The 17,559-nt window shown below is 47.7% G+C and overlaps 1 protein-coding gene across 2 annotated transcripts; it reads left to right on the forward strand.

The window, feature by feature from the left end:
• Positions 1-1,646: 1,646 nt before the first annotated feature.
• On the forward strand, positions 1,647-17,414 carry LOC310643962 (oxaloacetate tautomerase FAHD2A, mitochondrial-like). 2 transcript variants are annotated; one of them, XM_083368681.1, is made up of 8 exons: positions 1,647-1,687; positions 3,319-3,590; positions 5,859-6,075; positions 9,289-9,348; positions 12,607-12,769; positions 14,142-14,250; positions 16,281-16,368; positions 16,975-17,414. In XM_083368681.1, the coding sequence occupies exons 2-8, from the start codon at positions 3,325-3,327 to the stop codon at positions 17,035-17,037; spliced, it is 966 nt and encodes a 321-aa protein (XP_083224807.1). In that variant the 5' UTR covers positions 1,647-1,687; positions 3,319-3,324; the 3' UTR covers positions 17,038-17,414. The 2 variants fall into 2 exon arrangements, with proteins under 2 accessions (XP_083224807.1, XP_083224806.1); XM_083368680.1 differs by lacking the exon at positions 1,647-1,687 and adding an exon at positions 2,310-2,341.
• The last annotated feature ends 145 nt before the right edge of the window (positions 17,415-17,559 follow it).

The raw sequence follows: 17,559 nt of genomic DNA on the forward strand, positions 1-17,559 counted from the left end.
CCCAGAAAATAAACTGAAGATTCCATAGTATCAAAGGGAAGAAACCTGGGAGACTAGACCATGTGCATCCAATCTCGGCAACTCTTTAGACTTGTGGACTTCAAAATTTTGGGAGTTGCAAGTCCACAAGTCTTAAAGTTGCCAAGGTTGGACACCCCTACATTAGAACTTCTGCAAAACAGCCACAATAGTACCAAGATTAGCCTAGCTGCCTATCTCAGTTTGTTACAAGCAGGCCAGGTTACAGCCCTACCTCTGTGTCATCATAGCAAAGCATGGCGATTCCGAGGTTGGATGCGGATCTGAGCTACCAGGCTCTGAAGGATCGCTCAACCACGCTTTTCCCGGGCTCAACCCACCCACCGTGCCTTCCTCGCAGAGCTGTTGTTGGGTCAAGGTAACTGCAAAGAACTTTTCATCCGGGCGAGTTCCGGGCAGCTGCAGCTGCTCCACCACCTCGTATTGCCTCCCTCCAAAGATTCCCCTGTGGAACAGCGGGCGACTTGGTTGCGCCTTTGCGCATCTCAGCGCAATTTATTTATTTATTTATTTATAATCCCATTTATATCCCGCCCTTCTCCGAAGACTCAGGGCGGCTTACAATCTAAGCACAAATCAAATGTGCTTAGCCTTGGTGGAGCAGTGGGCTAATGCCTCCTTAAGTAACACCAGCTGCCTGCAATTAGCGCAGGTTCGCATCCCACCAGGCTCAAGGTTGACTCAGCCTTCCATCCTTCCCAGGTAGGTAAAATGAGGACCCAGATTGTTGGAGGCAATAAGCTGACTTTGTAATAATGCCGCTTGGTGGTGTGTGTGAAAGCCCTAATAAGCAGGCATATACATAGAATGAAGGCTACTGCTAAGCTTGTAAGCCACCCTGAGTCTTCGGAGAAGGGCGGGATATAAATGGAATTAAAATAAAATAAAAATAAATAAAATAAATAGCCTTCCTTCTATGTATATGCCTGCTTATTAGGGCTCCCCCCAGCGGCATTATTACAAAGTCAGCTTATTGCCCCCACAATCTGGGTCCAAACTGCCCATCAGGGTCCGGGACACTGTCTCCCTCGGACGTCCCCCACCCACGCCCTCTTTTGCGGACCCCAATCCCACCAGGGGGCGCCAGAGAGTCTCGCGGCTCCCAGGATTGTAGGTACAGCCTGTACAGCTTAGGGCAGGGGTCTTCAAGCTGGAATTCTGGGAGTTGAAGTCCACAAGTCATCAAAGGGCCAAGTTTGAAGACCCCTGGCTTAGGGTGGCAATTGTGGCGACCTGTGGACTTCAACTCCCAGAATTCCTGAGCCAGCATGGGAGTTGAAGTCCAACAGGGCGTAAAATTGCCGTAGTTGTCCATCCCTGATATAAAAAGACCTTTTTTTAATAACCAATTTACCGGGCGCCCCCCCTCAGATTTCCGGGTGCCCTCGATGGATTAGGGCGGCCGCTTCGCAGTTCTCCCCGGAAGCTGCCAAAGGAACAGGCAGGTCCCCTCTGCTCTTTTCCTATCTCCCGAGTCCACTCACCTTGAACGTCTCCAATGGAAACGCTCTCCCCCGCTAAACGTGCCGCGGGGATGCCTGGGAACTGTAGTCCGCCTGTCTCTTTTTAAGGGTGACTCACAACTGCTCTTGGGCGTCCCGCCGCTGCTTCTCCTCCTCCTCCTCCTCCTCCTGCCGACGGCTCGCAGGTACGTGGGGAGCGGCGGTGCACGGGTCCCGGTCTCCTCCCGAGTCGGGGGTCCCTGCAGCGTCTCCTCCAGATTGCAACCGAAGCTGCAGCTGCAGAAATTGGGGCGGACCCGGGACAGCTGCAACAGAACCAAACCGGGGGAAATTGGGGGTTTTACACCCCTCTTGTTTTCGTCCTTCCTCGCGGTCACTTTTACTCCGTGCGTTTTGCCCAGTAAGGAAAGGGAGAGGTGGAAAAATGCACCCAGTTGCAAACGCTTCTGGAGAGCAGTGCGTTTTTCTGTCGGGAAGAAAAAGTAGGGGGGTCTTGTTTATTCCACCTTCCTGGAATTGCGTATTGCTTCCTTCCAGGAGGCACGTTCCCTCTCTTTGATGCCTTCATTGGCTGCCATGAGGACTAGAAACCTGTTTTCCCCAAAGAATCAGCAGCAGCTAACATTCCCATGGGGAACTCTGGGAACCCCATCCGTGCAAGGAGGAGTGCATTTCTTGAACTATTTCACGTATTGTGGTTTCCCCGGCCAGTTTTGGTATGTGTGTGTGTGTGTGGGGGGGTGTTTCTTCCCTTAGCAGCTCACTGGCAGAGAAGCTGGGAAGAAGAAGCAGTATTCTAATCAAGACACCAGCCAGCAAGGAGCCACAGTCAACAAATGGTATTAAAAAGCAGAGGCCTTAATGATGGCTAAATAAACTTCATGGATCAGAGAAAAATGAAAGTACGGCATCTGTATTTGTGACTGACTGGAAACCTTTTACAGATAATCCTTGGCTTACAACCATTCATTTAGGATATGTCTGAAGCCACAACTGAACAAAGTAACTTCTGATCGTTTTTCACACTTAAGACCATTGCAACATCCTGTGATCACGTGATCAAAATTCGGGCACTTGGCAACTATCTCATATGACGGTTGCAGTGTCCCGGGGTCATGTGATCCCCTTTGGCGAGCTCCTGACAAGCGATGGGGAAGCCAGATTCACTTAACAATGGTGTTACTAATTTAACAACTGCCTTGATTCACTTAATAGCTGTGGCCAGAAAAGTCATAAAATGGGGCAAAATTCACTTAAACTTCTCACATAGCAACATAAATTTTGGGCTCGGTCGTAGGTTAAGGACTACCTATAGTCCTCAGTTAACAGCCACAAATAAGATCGGCAGTTCTGTCGTTAAGCAGTGCAGTCGTTATGCGATTTTGCTCACTTTTGCGACCACCTGAAGAGCAAATTCAATGGGAAAGCCAGATTCACTTAACAACCATGTTACTAATTTAACGACTGCAGTGATTCGCTTAGCAACCCTGGCAAGAAAGTTCGTAAAATTCACTTAACAACTGTCTTGGCTAGCAATGGAAATTTTGCGCTCAATTGCACTACTTGTACACGTTTGGTGGAAATATGTAGTCAATTTTGTTGTAAAGGTATGAGGAATTCAAGAAGTTTTATATATAGATATATACTGTAAGTTATAGGTTACATTTTGAAATAATTTGGTCTGGAGGCTGGCTTGAGACTGAAGTAAAGGGAAGTAGTTGCCATCTTGAGAACAGGGAGTGTCCTCTGTGGATGGAGGGCCAGGAGACCCCAGGACCGCTTTCAAAGAGCCCCCCCCCCTTTGTGTCTCTCTTAGGCTTGGATGCAGTGCCCACTGTGGAGGTTTCTTCGTGCGGGCTTCAGGCTAAGCTGGGCTTGGAAGAAGGTGGGCTGCAGGAGGGCTTCCCAGCTGCGTGGGGCCATGAGGCTGGTTCAGTTCCAGGCCAAGGGATCCACGGAGCCCCGGATTGGGCTGGAGGAGCGAGAGGGAGGAGATGTGGTGGACCTGAACGCTTTTGACCCAACCTTGCCCAGGACCATGCGGGCGTTCCTGGAGGCAGGAGAGGCGGCACTTGCAGCGGCCAGAAGGTAGGTGAGACGGGGGCGACTGGCTGGTCCAGAGAAGAAGCGGCTTGGAGAAGAACGGTCTGGGTTGCCAGGCCGCTGGGACTTTTAAGGTGGCTGGGATGTAGGATGAGGCCGGAGAGATGGGAAGGAAAGGTGGGGAGAAGAAACTCCTCTGCGGGATGCCCTCGGAAGCCTTGCCCACACAGGTAGTCCTCGATTTGCAACAGTTTGAAGAGGGACAGTTGGAAGTTACAACGGCACTGAAAAAAATGATTTTTTTTCACACTTAGGACTGTTGCAGCATCCCCGTCCTCACCTGTTCAAAATTCAGAGGCTGGGGAACTGACTCATATTCATGACGGTTGCTGTGTCCCCTTTTATGGCCATCTGACAAGCAAAGTCAGTGGGATTCACTGAATACCTGCAGTGATTCACTGAACAAAGAAGGATCGTAAAATGGGGCAAAACTCACTTAATAAATGTCTCGCTTAGCCATGGAAATTTGGGGCTCAGTTGTGGTTGTAAGTTGAGGACTTCCTATATTCCCAGCTTTCATCTGCAGACTCTTTGCCAAAGTCACCTCTGTCTAAACCAGGGGTAGGCAACCTTGGCTCTTTTATGACTTGTGGACTTCAACTCCCAGAATTCCTGAGCCAGCCTGGCTCCGCTTGGAAAGCTCTCCCTTTTCCTTCAGCATGGCTGGCTCAGGAATCCTGGGAGTTGAAGTCCACGAGCCATAAAAGAGCCAAGGTTGCCTACCCCGGGTCTAGAGGAGTGGAGCTTAGCTTACTTGCTGTAATGAAGCTTCCGGCACAAATTCCTGCCCTTTTCAGCTATTGAAACAGGTACAGTACTGTAAATTCCTTAGTTGTGCTACTTGGTAGAAACGTCTTCAGTTTCTCCAAGGCTGCCTAAAGGATGTGATCCAAGCAGTCAAAATGGCAGCCAAGATGACCAAAGCGCACAAAAACCGGGCAGAGCCTCAATGGCACCGTTGCAGCTGCCGTGGTGACCTTTTGGGACATTTCTGATTTATTCCATCCCGGCTGCACCAAGGTGTACAACTGAAGCCCTTTTTAGGATTAATAAAACAAGTAGACTTGAGAAAGATTTTGTATTGCATTATCATTCATTTTGTGCAGATCTTGCCTTTCTCCTTAACTCAGAGAAAACCAAACGCTAGGATGTTTGAATTTGATGCAGATACTGCTTTCTGTTCAAAATAAGCAGCAAGGCTGCAGAATAAGATGAATGTGCAAAATAGAAAACGAAATGAGCAAAAAAGGAAACATGGAATTTGTGCAGGGAAGAATAAAATGATTGGGCTCCAAAGGTTTGGTTGAGGGGGCGGGGTGTCTTAGCAGCTCTTCCAAAGGCACAGAAGATCAAAGCCATCTCGTGAAGGGCCGCATCCCAGGAGACAGGCAAGAGAAGGGCCACAATTTGTCACATCAATTGTGTTGTTTCTTATAGTGAAACATGTTTGATAGATTTGGGGAGACCCAAGAATCTGGCTTGAGATCAGGTTGTCTGAAGGCCCATCTCTACCCAGTTACATCCACACAACCCACCAAAGCAGAGAAGCTGGGAATGTTGTGGGTCCTAAGAAAGTACATCTGGTAGGACCTAGAAGAAGGGCTTTCTCCATGGTGACTCCCTTCCTGTCGAACTTCAGCCCCCCAGAGATTAGAGTGGCCCCCACTTGGACATTCTTTCACAAGGCCATGAAGACCTGGTTTTGCCTGGGAACCCAGAGTGGGATGGAGCCCACCAAGTGGCTTGTTGGGTGGGACTAGGGGTGGGTGGGTTATTGCTTCTATTGTTTGTGTGTTGGGTTTTTATTTTTTGTAAGCCACCAGAGTCACTGACAGAGTGGGTGGCCATATAAATTCGATAGATAGATAGACAAAGAGACACAGTAATAGCAATAGCACTTAGACTTATATACCACTTCACAGTGCTTTTATAGCCTTCTCTAAGCGGTTTATTGCCCCCAACAATCTGCTTCCTCATTTTACCGACCTCGGAAGGATGGAAGGCCGAGTCAACCTTGAGCCGGTGAGACTCAAACTGCCAAATTGCTGGCAGCCGGCAGTCAGCAGAAGCAGCCTGCAGTACTGCCTTCTAACCGCTGCGCCACCAGGGCTCTTAGATGACTGACAGAGACAGACCAACCAACCAAGTTTTTAACCCCATTGACCCCTTTGAGAAGAGCAGTGTGTTGTATCAGCCATGGTTGCTCAGCAGTTCCAGTCTGGAGGCACTCATGCTTTTGAGCTTCCTCCGCAGAGCACAGCAATCCGGCTGTCCTCCTCTGCCCCGTTCCGAAGTGGCCCTCTTGGCACCCATCACCGGCCCAGATAAAGTGATCTGTGTCGGCATGAACTATGTGGATCACTGCCTGGAGCAGAATGTCAAGATCCCCAAGGAGCCGATCATCTTCAGCAAGTTCTCCAGTTCTATCGTGGGACCCTACGATGCCATCGTTCACCCAGTGGAGACCAACGTGAGTCGATTTGCAGACTGGCTGGTGGGAATGGTCTACCCCAGGGGTGGGGAGCCTTGGCTCATCTATGACTCGTGGACTTCAACTCCCAGAATTCCTGAGGAGAAAGGGAGAGGTTTCCAAGCTGAGCCATGCTGGCTCAGGAATTCTGGGAGCTGAAGTCCAGAAGTCCTGAAGGGGCCATAGTTCCCCCACGCTGGCTGAGGAATTCTGGGAGTTGAAGTCCACGAGTCATGAGGGGGCCATAGTTCCCTCATGCTGGCTCAGGAATTCTGGGAGCTGAAGTCCGGAAGTCATGAAGGGGCCATAGTTCCCCCGTGCTGGCTCAGGAATTCTGGGAATTGAAGTCCGGAAGTCATGAAGGACCATAGTTCCCCCATGCCAGCTGAGGAATTCTGGGAGTTGAAGTCCACAAGTCATGAGGGGGCCATAGTTCCCTCATGCTGGCTCAGGAATTCTGGGAGCTGAAGTCCATGAGTCATAGAGAGCCAAGGTTTCCCACCCCTAGTCTACCCGATAGGGCCTCCAGCAGTTGTGAGGAGCAACATGGCAGGCAGAAATTGGGAAATGTCCACTCACCTGTTTTGTATAGAAGTGGTCCTTGATTTGCAACCACAATTGAGTTCAAAATTTCTGTTGCTAAGCAAGAAAATTGTTAAGTGACCTTTGTCCCATTTTACAACTTTTTTTGCCATTCACTTGTTAAGTGAATCAGTGCAGCTGTTCAGTTAGTAAACTGGTTCTTAAGTGAATCAGGCTTCCCCATTGACTTTGGTTATCAGAAGGTCGCAAAAGGAGATCACGTGACCCGAGGACGCTGCAACTGTCAAGCATCTGAATGTAGATCTCGTGACCATGGGGATGCTACAATGGTCATAAGTGTGAAAAACGGTCATAAGTCACTTTTTTCCAGTGTCGTCGTAACTTTGAATGGTCCTTAAATGAATGGTTATATGTCGAGAACTACCTATACACACAAAATGGTATATAAAATAGGCAGAAAGGAGAGTTTTCAAAGCAAGGAAGTCCAAGATAATCAGAAAACAGATCTGCAAACAACTAGAAGCAAACAAAGTTATAACTAGTAGCCAGCACAAGTTTGTTAAAAACAGATCACGCCAAACCAATCTTATTTCATTCTTTGATAAAGTGACAAAGTTAGTGGACCAGCGAAACACAGTGGATGTAGTATACCTGGATTTCAATAAGGCATTTGACAAGGTAGACCACAACTACTCCTTGGTAAACTAGGAAAAGGTGGGATAGACAACATCACCACCAGATGAATTTGTACCTGGCTGACAAAACATACTCAACGAGTAGTCCTCCATGGCACTACATCCAGATGGAGAGAAGTAAGCAGTGGGGTACCACAAAGTTCCGTCTTAGGACCAGTACTCTTTTAATATCTTCATAAATGACTTAGATGAGGGAACTGAAGGGGAACTCATCAGATTTGCAGATGACACCAAACTGGCAGGAGTAGCCAACACCCCAGAAGACCAACTCAGGATCCAAAAAGATCTAGACAAACTTGAACAATGGGCCCTATCCAACAAAATGAATTTTAATGTGGAGAAAAGCAGTCTTAAATTTAGGCAGGAAAAACCAAAGGTACAAATACAGATTGGGTGAGTCCTGGCTCAAAAACGGCAACTGTGAGAGGGACCTTGGAGTCCTAGTGGACGATCACTTGACTATGAGCCAGCAGTGAGCAGCAGCAACCAAAAAAGCTAATACAATCCTGGGTTGTATAAACAGAGGCATAGAATCAAGATCACGCAAAGTATTATTACTGCTTTATGAAACCCTAGTAAGACCACACCTGGAATACTGCAGCCAATTTTGGTCACAAAAAAGATGCTGACAGTTTGGAAAAAATTCAGAGAAGAGCAACTAAGATGATTAAAGGCCTGGAGACTAAAACATACGAAGAACGGCTACGGGACTTGGGTTTGGCCAGTCTAAAGAAAAGAAGAAATACGGGAGACATGATAGCAGTGTTCCAGTACCTGAGGGGCTGCCACAGGGCAGAGGGGGCCAGGTTGTTCACCAAAGCACCAGAGGGCAGGACAAGAAACAATGGTTGGAAACTGAGCAAACAGAGAAGCAACTTGGAATTAAGGAGAAACTTCCTGACAGTGAGGACAATCAACCAGTGGAACAGCTTGCCACCAGAAATCGTGGGCGCTCCATCACTGGAAATTTTCAAGAAGAGACTGGACATTCACCTGTCTGAGACGATATAGGTTCTCCTGCTTGAGTGTGGGGCTGGACTAGAAGACCTCAAAGGTCCCTTCCAGATTCTATTCTGTTCTGCTCTACTCTACTCTACTATTAACTTTGGTTTGGTCTAGACTAGGAACATGGCGACTGTGACTTCCCTCTTAGGCACAAAACCAGCCAGAAGATCTTGGGTCAGTCTCCCTCCCTCTCAGCCCTAGGAAGAAGGGGACCCTCCAAAAACATCACCTAGAAAACTGCACAGACGTAGGTCACCAGGTGTCATGTATGACTCAAAGTCTGAGCGAGAGTCAGTGTTATCTAATGGTGAAGGTGCTGTACCAGGGGCCGGGTGACCAGGAGTTCTAGTTCATCCATGGGCAAAAGGACAGCTAGGTGAATCTTGGGCTGTCCTTCACTGTCACCCCCAGGAAGACGGCGGCAAGGGCAAGCTGCTTCCAGAAACGTTGCCAAGAAAACCACAGGGACTTTTCCAGATGCCAGGAATCGAGGCTAATGGGAAGGGATAAAACCAACATGAGTTGTGTGTGTGTCAATGAAATCGAGGCAACAGCCATGACCACACAAGGCAATCTTTTTTTTTACACTCATCAGCAGTGCACACTCACACCCCGCCTTTTTCAGTGGCAGACCATATTTTCAAGAGGGTTTTTTTTCCTGCAGAACAATGGATGTTATAAATCAGGTGGAAATGCCCTTGTTGTTTGCACCACTTGCAACATTACGGCCATGCTGCTACTGAAAAGTCTAAATAAATTCCATCGGCCTTGAGGTGCTTCTCGCCCGGCTTGTGTTGTTCCCTGGGCTGCTGTTCCTTAAGTTCCCCTTGCAGATCCCCTTGCTGTGAGACACACTTTTCTGCAACATGTATCAGACAACAGTGGGATGGATGGTCCTCTGACCCAGACCGGTGTCTATTGGCTCTTTGAGTGGCAAATCAGAGGTTCACCCTTTGTGTTTCTTTTCTAGGAAGTTGACTGGGAAGTTGAGTTGGCTTTTGTCATTGGGAAGAAAGGAAAACACATCCAGGTAAGGTCTTCTGCCTTGGTCAGAGGTTGGATTAGAAGACCCCCAAGATCTCTCTCAGCCCTAGCATTCTGTGAGCCTAAAAGTTGGCAGGGAACAGCTGAGAACTGGTCTTAGGAAGCAGCCTTGATGATGTTTGATTCCGCTCAGTTTAACCGCTAGTGAATGGGTGTCACAGAGAGCAGTGGTGTGACCTTGTATGTCTCTGCATGGAAGTAGATTTGGTGCTATTTCTTTCTTAATGGACCAGATTTGAAATTGGAGCTATCCACAGGCCTGTTTCCTGTCATCATTGACTTTGGAGCTTGGTGGAATTTTTAAACTTGAAAATAGGAAGAACTCCAGGCCCTCCGGCTGGTCATGATGAGAAGGAATCAAAGGGAAGAGAGGAAAAGCAAGAAGGGGCAGAATGAATGCACGCAAAAAGGTTGAATGCATGAGCGAGACTGCTGTTGCCCCATGTGCTCCTTCTGATGAACATCTAATTGGCTCTGGAAGGAAGAAACTCCAATGAGGTTCTCTAACTCTTGAGTACCTTCCATTTTCTCTCCAAGGCTTAAGAATCAGAGTTCCAGTCTTGGTACTGCTTCAATTGGGAACCCTCTCACAACGTACTTAAGGACTTCGTTGTGTTTTTTAAACCATGAGAGGGCAGTTCCTCGGAGCCAGGTGGCAAGGTAACCAAGCCACACCATGTTGTTGATGGTCAGGGCAAAATCAGGGCTAAGTTAGAAAGTAGAGGTTAGGTCCAAATATGCTAGCAAGGAAGAACTTTTCTCAAAGATGTTGGGGTTGGGACATTGGAGGCAGGGCTTAAGAACATCTTGGTTGGACCCTGATGCATTGTTTCTAGTCCCATTGAAGCCAATGGCCATGGAATCATAAGAGTTGGAAGGGACCTATGGGACTTACAAGAAGCGACTTACAGGACCGGATTCAGTGCGAGGACCTCAATGCAACTGCATCTATCCCTTCTAGCCCTACGATTCCTCATTCCATTAAATATATTATTAATATATTATTCCATACATCCCATTTCTATTACATCTATAACTTCAGGTCCAACTCCTTGCACCCTGTAGATCGTAAAGGGGCCTTTGAAAGAATCAGAAAAGGAGTCATTTTGGCTTATATATTGTGTTATTATGCAGTTTGACACAAAACCAGTTGTGATGGTTTATAAGCAGAGTTGGGTACAAAACTCTTTTCAGTGCTCCTGACTTAAACTTATTGGCAGAAAAAAATCGGCTGAAGTCTTTCTCTGAATTTCTCCAACAGAAGGAGAAATTTTTCCAACTGGAGGACTTTGCTTGTTTCGTGAAAATACTGGGAGAATGAATGTCTGGCCTACAAAGGGTGCTGGAGAAAGACGTATACCATGAAAGACAGGACACTTATAAAAAATATTCCTTGGTTGTTTTATCTGTATATTAATTCAAGAATGTCTAGGCAGATGTCAGCCACATTCTCTTCTCTTTTGAAGGAAAAATATCAAAAGCACTTTCTCTTTTATCAAACTGAATGAGAATGGGATGAAGAAAAAAATGCCGCACAGTAGTTGCCAGTATGAGTTCATAATTCTCGTCCTTTGCTAATTTAATTTATTTAATCTATTTTAGACTAGCCTGGTGTCCCAGAATTACAGGAGAGAGGGGGAAGGGAGAAGGAAGGAGGGAATGGCAATGTGTGTCTTTTCTTTTTTAAAGATGCTATGATGCTATCAAGCTGGTTATATTATTTCAGTGCAATAATATTTAATTGACATCCGGGGATCGGTTATGTATTAATCGTTTTGGAGTTGAGAATGTGGGTGCTTGTTAAAGAAATGGCAAATGGGGCCACAGGGACAAAGCCAGGCAGGTGACATTTGTCTGACAGGTGGGAAACACCAGGAAGCCAAGGGTGGCCTGGCTGGACAGTATGGGATGGAACAGATACTGTTGAACATCTAATGACCACAGAGGCAATGTGGACCAAGGGAGGGAGGAAGCTGCTGCCAAGTCCAGATTCCCAACACTCGGGGTCCCGACATCCAACAGATGCCAGCATGAGGTAGAATATTCTGACGTGAAAAGTAAGGTCCTACACTTGGGCAGGAAAAAAACAAATGCACTGGTATGGAATAGGTCAGGGGTGGGCAACCTTGGCTCTTTTATGACTCGTGGACTTCAACTCCCAGAATTCCTGAGCCAGCAACGCTGAGGGGAAAGGGAGAGGTTTCCAAGCTGAGCCATGCAGTCTCAGGAATTCTGGGAGTTGAAGTCCACAAGTCATGAAGGGGCCACAGTTCTCCCATGCTGGCTCAGGAATTCTGGGAGTTGAAGTCCACGAGTCATAAAAGAGCCAAGGTGGCCTACCCCTGCACCAGGGCAACACTGAGCAAAGACTTCTGCAGCTTATCGAGTAAGCCTAGGCCAGGGGTAGGCAACCCTGGTTCTTTTATGACTAATGGACTTCAACTCCCAGAATTCCTGAGCCAGCTTGGCTCAGCTTGGAAACCTCTCCCTTTCCCCTCAGCACGGCTGGCTCAGGAATTCTGGGAGTTGAAGTCCACGAGTCATAAAAGAGCCAAGGTGGCCTACCCCTGGAATAGATGATACTTGGCTCAATGGTAATAATTGCGAGAGGGATCTTGGAGTCCTAGTGGACAATCACTTAAATATGAGCCAACAATGTGCGGCAGCTGCCAAAAAAGCCAAGGCAATCCTAGGCTGTATCACCAGATAGATAGTATCAAGGTCACGTGAAGTACTGCTACCCCTATATGGTGAGGGCACACTTGGAATACTGCGTCCAGTTCTGGTCACCATGATACAAAAGAGATGTTGAGACTCTAGAAAGAGTGCAGAGTGCAGAGAAGAGATCTGGTGGCTGAAACATATGAGGAACAGGGTTTGTGTAGTCTAATAAAGAGAAAGGCTGGGGTGACATGATAGCAGTCTTCCAGTATTTGAGGGGCTGCCACAAAGAAGAGGGAGTCAGTCAATTCTCCAAAGCGCCAGAGGGCAGGACAAGAAACAATGGATGGAAACTAATCAAGGAGAGATCCAGCGTAGAAGTAAGGAGAAATTTTCTGACCATGAGAACACTTAATCAGTGGAATAGCTTGCTTCCTGGGATTGTGGGTGCTCCATCACTGGATATTTTTAATTTTTAACAACCATTTGCCTGGAATGGCATACAGTCTCCTGCTTGAGCAGGGGGTTGGACTAGAAGACCTCCAAGATCCCATCCGACTCTGTTATTCTGTTACTCTATTAGGAATCTGATGCAATAGCTCACGTGGCTGGTTTCATGGTGGCACACGATGTGAGTGCCCGAGATTGGCAGATGAAGAAGAACGGGAAGCAATGGCTGCTAGGGAAGACTTTTGACACCTTTTGCCCGCTGGGCCCAGCTCTTGTCACCAAGGACTCCGTGTCAGGTTTGGAAGCTGCAAGTCCCTCTTCTGACTTTCTTTGAAGGCCTCCTTGCTTTGCAAACTGGAGCAGAAGATGTTCCTAGCTCCCTCTTATGGCCATGAGAACACTTACACACCCATTGGCCAATTAACATCTTAAAGTCACAACATCATAGTTTATATATTTTCAACCCAACTATGTAGGCTATCACCATATGCCTAACAGAAACCCTCAACCTTCAGTCCTGGGCTCTATCCTTCTCATCTCCCATTAGGAGAGGTTCTCAGCCAACTTGTGGTGAAGGATCATCCTTCCCGGGCCCTTTGGAGATGCAGAGGTGTGCAACCCAAGCAGGACAGAGTGGCAGTGGATTCAGAAAGCCAGACGATCGTTTCCAAAGAGAAGCGATCCTTCTAAGATAGGAGAGTGAGGCTTGGGATCACACCGCCTGCTCATCTTTCCTCTTTTCTGCCCTGCATCTTGACCCAGCCTAACCTTCTCCTCACTTTCCAGTTTCTGGCTGACCTGCCAGCTCCTCCACTACCCCGAATGTTTCCCTTCCCTCCCCTTCTCTTTAGCTACGGACGCAACTGCTTCCTTCTACACACCTGGCTGTGCTTCTCCATTGCACCTGACAGAAAGCATCCCTGCCAGGCTGGGGGTCAGAGCCCCTTCGTCCATGGGAGAGCCCCCATAGGGCTGCAGATCAGCCAGGAAGGTCTAGTGGGTGGAGGAGGAGGAGGACAGCCCCCCCCGCTTGACTCCAAGGAAGCCAGCCCCTGGTTGAGGAGACTGAGAAGCCCCACTTGGGAATGGAAGGCAGTGTCCTCCTTACGGTGTGTTGTGTACTGGTTAAATGATGGGTCCCACACTCGCATTGATGCATATAAATGTGCCGATGCAAATAAAGGAGAATATTTGTAGCTCAGTGTTGAAATGAGGGGTCCTTGGTCCTAGATGAGCACGGATGATATCACCTAGTTTAGGTAACGTCTGCAAGAGAGCAACCCAGCTCAGAGAACACCAAGGACCCCACAGTTCTTCGTTCCTCTTCCTCCTCTCTGCAAACCCCCCTCCCTCCTAGCACTAGTATCTAGTTTGGGTAATGAAATGTCTGCAAGAAAACAGTCAAGCTCAGAGAACACCAAGGACCTCTTGGTGTGCAGCTTCAGAAGAGGACGTTTCTCCAATTTTGGACGGTGCATTTTCTCTGGGTGTCTCCAGACTTTGCACATTTAAGACCTGTGGACTTTCAACTTCCACGGCTGGCTGGGGAATTCTGGGAGCTGAAGTCCACAAGTCTTAAAAGTTGCCAAGTTCGAAGACCCCGGCTCTAAAGCAAGCAAACAGCTTCCTTTTAATCTCATGGCGCTACGCTCTCTCCTTCCCACGCAGACCCTCACAACTTGGGTATCCGCTGCCGAGTGAACGGTGAACTCGTCCAGAACAGCAGCACCAACCAGATGATCTTCAAAACGGAGGCTCTTGTCGCATGGGTGTCCCGGTAAGTGTGGCCCCTCCCATTCTTCCCCTCCCCTCCCGTCCTCCTCCTCTTTGCAGTGTAAGAAAATGACTCATGGGGGCCAAAGCCAGCTCGGGACAAGCCCAGGCTTGGCCCAGGTCAAGGGGGCAGTTTGACCTTAAGAAGAGGGTCCTAGCAAATTCCACTACCAGTACTCCTCAACAACTATTCGTTTAGTGACCGAGGTTACAGCAGCATTGAAAAAAGTGACTTATGACTCATTTTCACACTTACGACATCCCCATGATCGTGTGATCAAAATCTAGATGCTTGGCAACTGGCATGTATTTGTGATAGTTGCAATGTCCAGGGCTCACGTGATCCCCTTTTGCAACCTCTTGAAAAGCAAAGTGAATGGAGAAAGCCAGATTCTCTTAACAACCGTGTTGCTAACTTTAACAGCTGCAGGGATTCACTTAACAAATGGGGCAAGAAAAGTGGTAAAATGGGGCAAAACTCACTTATCAATTCTCTTGCTTAGCGACGGAAATTTTGGGCTCAATTGTGGTTGTACATTGAGGACCACCTGTACTTCAGATAAGAGCGTTTTTCCCTAACCTTGATGGTCTTTGCATGTGTCAGGCAATGCCTCCCATTGGCCTTGCGGCTGGGAAGGATGGGGGTTGCAGTCCAACTGAACCGGCAGGCGCCAGATCAACATATAAGAGCTATTGGCAGAGAAGGAAAAAAGCAGCTAGACCCGTGTAGCCATTTTCTCCTTTCCCGTCTACGTGCAAGAGTCGCTAGCCAGGACGTGGAATGCACGGATCTCCTTCAGGGCCAGGTGTTGCAGGAGACCTGTCCCAGATGTGGCACATGGGAAGTCTTAGGTGTTATAAAATGAGCAGTCAGCTGAGTGGGAGAGAGGATGCTGCAGTTTTGTGGGGATGCAGAACATACCGAGATAAAGAGAGCAGAAATCCCAAGAGGTTTTACCACTGCTGCAGCTGCCGAAAAAAGCCAGTGCAGTCCTGGCTTGCATCAGCAGAGGGATAGTATCAAAATCATGAGAAGTGATAGTACTGCTCTATACTGCACTGGGGATGCCAGGCTTAGAATCCTGCGTCCACTTCTGGTTGCCGTGATACAAAAATTGTGCTGAGACTCTAGAAGGAGCGCAGAGAAGGAAGAACAAAGACGATTGAAGGACTGGAGCTTAAACTGTATGATGAATGGTTGTGGAAACCGGGCAGATCCAGTCTTAATGAAAAAAAGGAACTAGGGCTGACATGATAACAGTCTTCCAATATTTGAGGGTCTGTGACAAAGAAGAGGGCTTGACCTATTCTCCAGAGCACTTGAGGGCAGGTCAAGAAGCAATGGGTGTTAAAAGAGAGATGCAATTTGGAACTAAGGAGAAGTTTCCTGACAGTGAGAACAGTTGATCAGTGGAAAGGCTCGCTTCCAGAAATTGTGGGTGCTCCCATCACTGGAGGTTCTCAAAAATAAGACTGCACAGCTAATCAGAGTGGTATAAGATCTTGAGTAGGGGTTTGACTAGAAGACCTCCAAGGTCCCTTCCAGCCCTATAGTTTTATGTTCTAGGACAGCGATGGCGAACCTTTTAGAGACCGAGTGCCCAAACCGCAACCCAAAACCCACTTATATATCATCAGGTGCTGGGTGGGCATGGCCCATGGGTGGGCGTGCCCCATTGGGTGGGCGTGGCTGCAGTGGTAACGGCAGACTGGGTGGGACTAAAAAGTTCAATCAATCAATTCCAACTTTGCGAGATCTTTTTTTTTTCCTGTGAGAAGTTGAAATTGATTGATGAACCTTTTTTTTTTGCACACAGCATTGGAGACCTAAAGCGAAAAGGTTGTATAAAACCCAGGTGAAGGACTCGGGCAACGGCATGCGTGCCCAGAGAGGGCTCTGCATGCCACCTGTGGCGCACGCGTGCCATAGGTTCGCCACCATGGTGCTAGGACCTTTCCACTAGCAGCTGAACCACTAGCTCTCCATCAGGCTGCTCTTATTCTGCTAATTACTGTGTTTAATGTTCTTTGCAGGTTTGTCACCTTGTACCCAGGAGACGTGTTCCTGACTGGGACACCACCCGGGGTGGGAGTTTTCCGGAAGCCACCCACTTTCCTCAAGGTGACTTCTTAGTTCATGATAAATTCTGCTTTTCTGCCCTTTTGGGGGGATCGTTTTGTATATAATCACTTCCTGCCTTCCTGCATTCCCTCCCCCCCTGCCGTAATACCAGTAATCCACTGCTCTTTTCTGAGCACAAAATGGCACATTGTCATTCCAATCTCCACAATCAAGTCCTGCAGGGGTTATAAGTCAACCCAACTGCAGGACTCCAGGCTGTGAAAGACCATTTTGGAAAACGCGCTGAGGAATTCAGCTGAAGTATCTTTGATTTTCCAACTGCTTTACTCTCTCTTGCAGGCCATGCCTCTATTGACCCAGCGGTCCTATTTTAGAAGGGCAGACAGCACCCCTAAATTGGCAGTTCCTAACCAGGAAATGTAGCCCAAAGGCTGTTGATTTTCAAGGCCAAACTTAGCATAGTATTAAATTGTGTGTTTTAAGACACACTGGACAGAGTTTGAATTTTGTGTTCCGAAGTTCAGCGCATTTGGAGAGAGAGTTTGAGGCAGGTGAAGTTTGAAATTTGCTTCTTCTTGGGCTCTCACCTGTTCTTAGATAGGAGAGCTTAGGAAAAGGGCTACTGTAATCCTGTTGTCCCAACAGAGAGGAGATGAAGTACAGTGTGAAATTGATGAGCTGGGAACCATCTGCAACAAAGTGGTGTGAAGGTTTTCCTCCGGTGGCCCTCGGCAAAGCAGTCGGCGCTGGAGTTAAAATGCACAAGTGCCTTCCTTCATTCTAATCGTTAAGCATAAATAAGGAAGTTCTTAAAATGCTGGAGATTACATCTTCCGGAATTATTTCTGCCAAACATCGCGATGTGAAGGTAAAATGCAGAAGCCACATGCAGTTTCTGGGCATCTCGTTTGAAAAAGACAACATGGGTGAGTGGTGCCCCTTAGCAAGACCCGTGCAAATTTACACCAGAGCAAGACGAAAATGTGGCACTGTATGACGGACTGATGTTGGTACACGTATCTCCTTTATTGCTTCAAGGCTCTCCAGATGGTTGATTGAGAATAAAGTGATTTTTGACCAACTGAGATTGGGATCTAAATTGTTTTAAGAGAGGCTGTTTGGTCTAGCGGTGAAAGCATCAGGCTAGAAAGCAGGAGACTGCGAGTTCTAGTTCTTCCATAGGCATAAAAGTGACTGGGTGACTTTGGGCCAATCACTAGAGACTCTTGA

This window comes from Vipera ursinii, assembly GCF_947247035.1.
Source record: "Vipera ursinii genome assembly, chromosome: 8".
NCBI classification, from domain to species: domain Eukaryota; kingdom Metazoa; phylum Chordata; class Lepidosauria; order Squamata; family Viperidae; genus Vipera; species Vipera ursinii.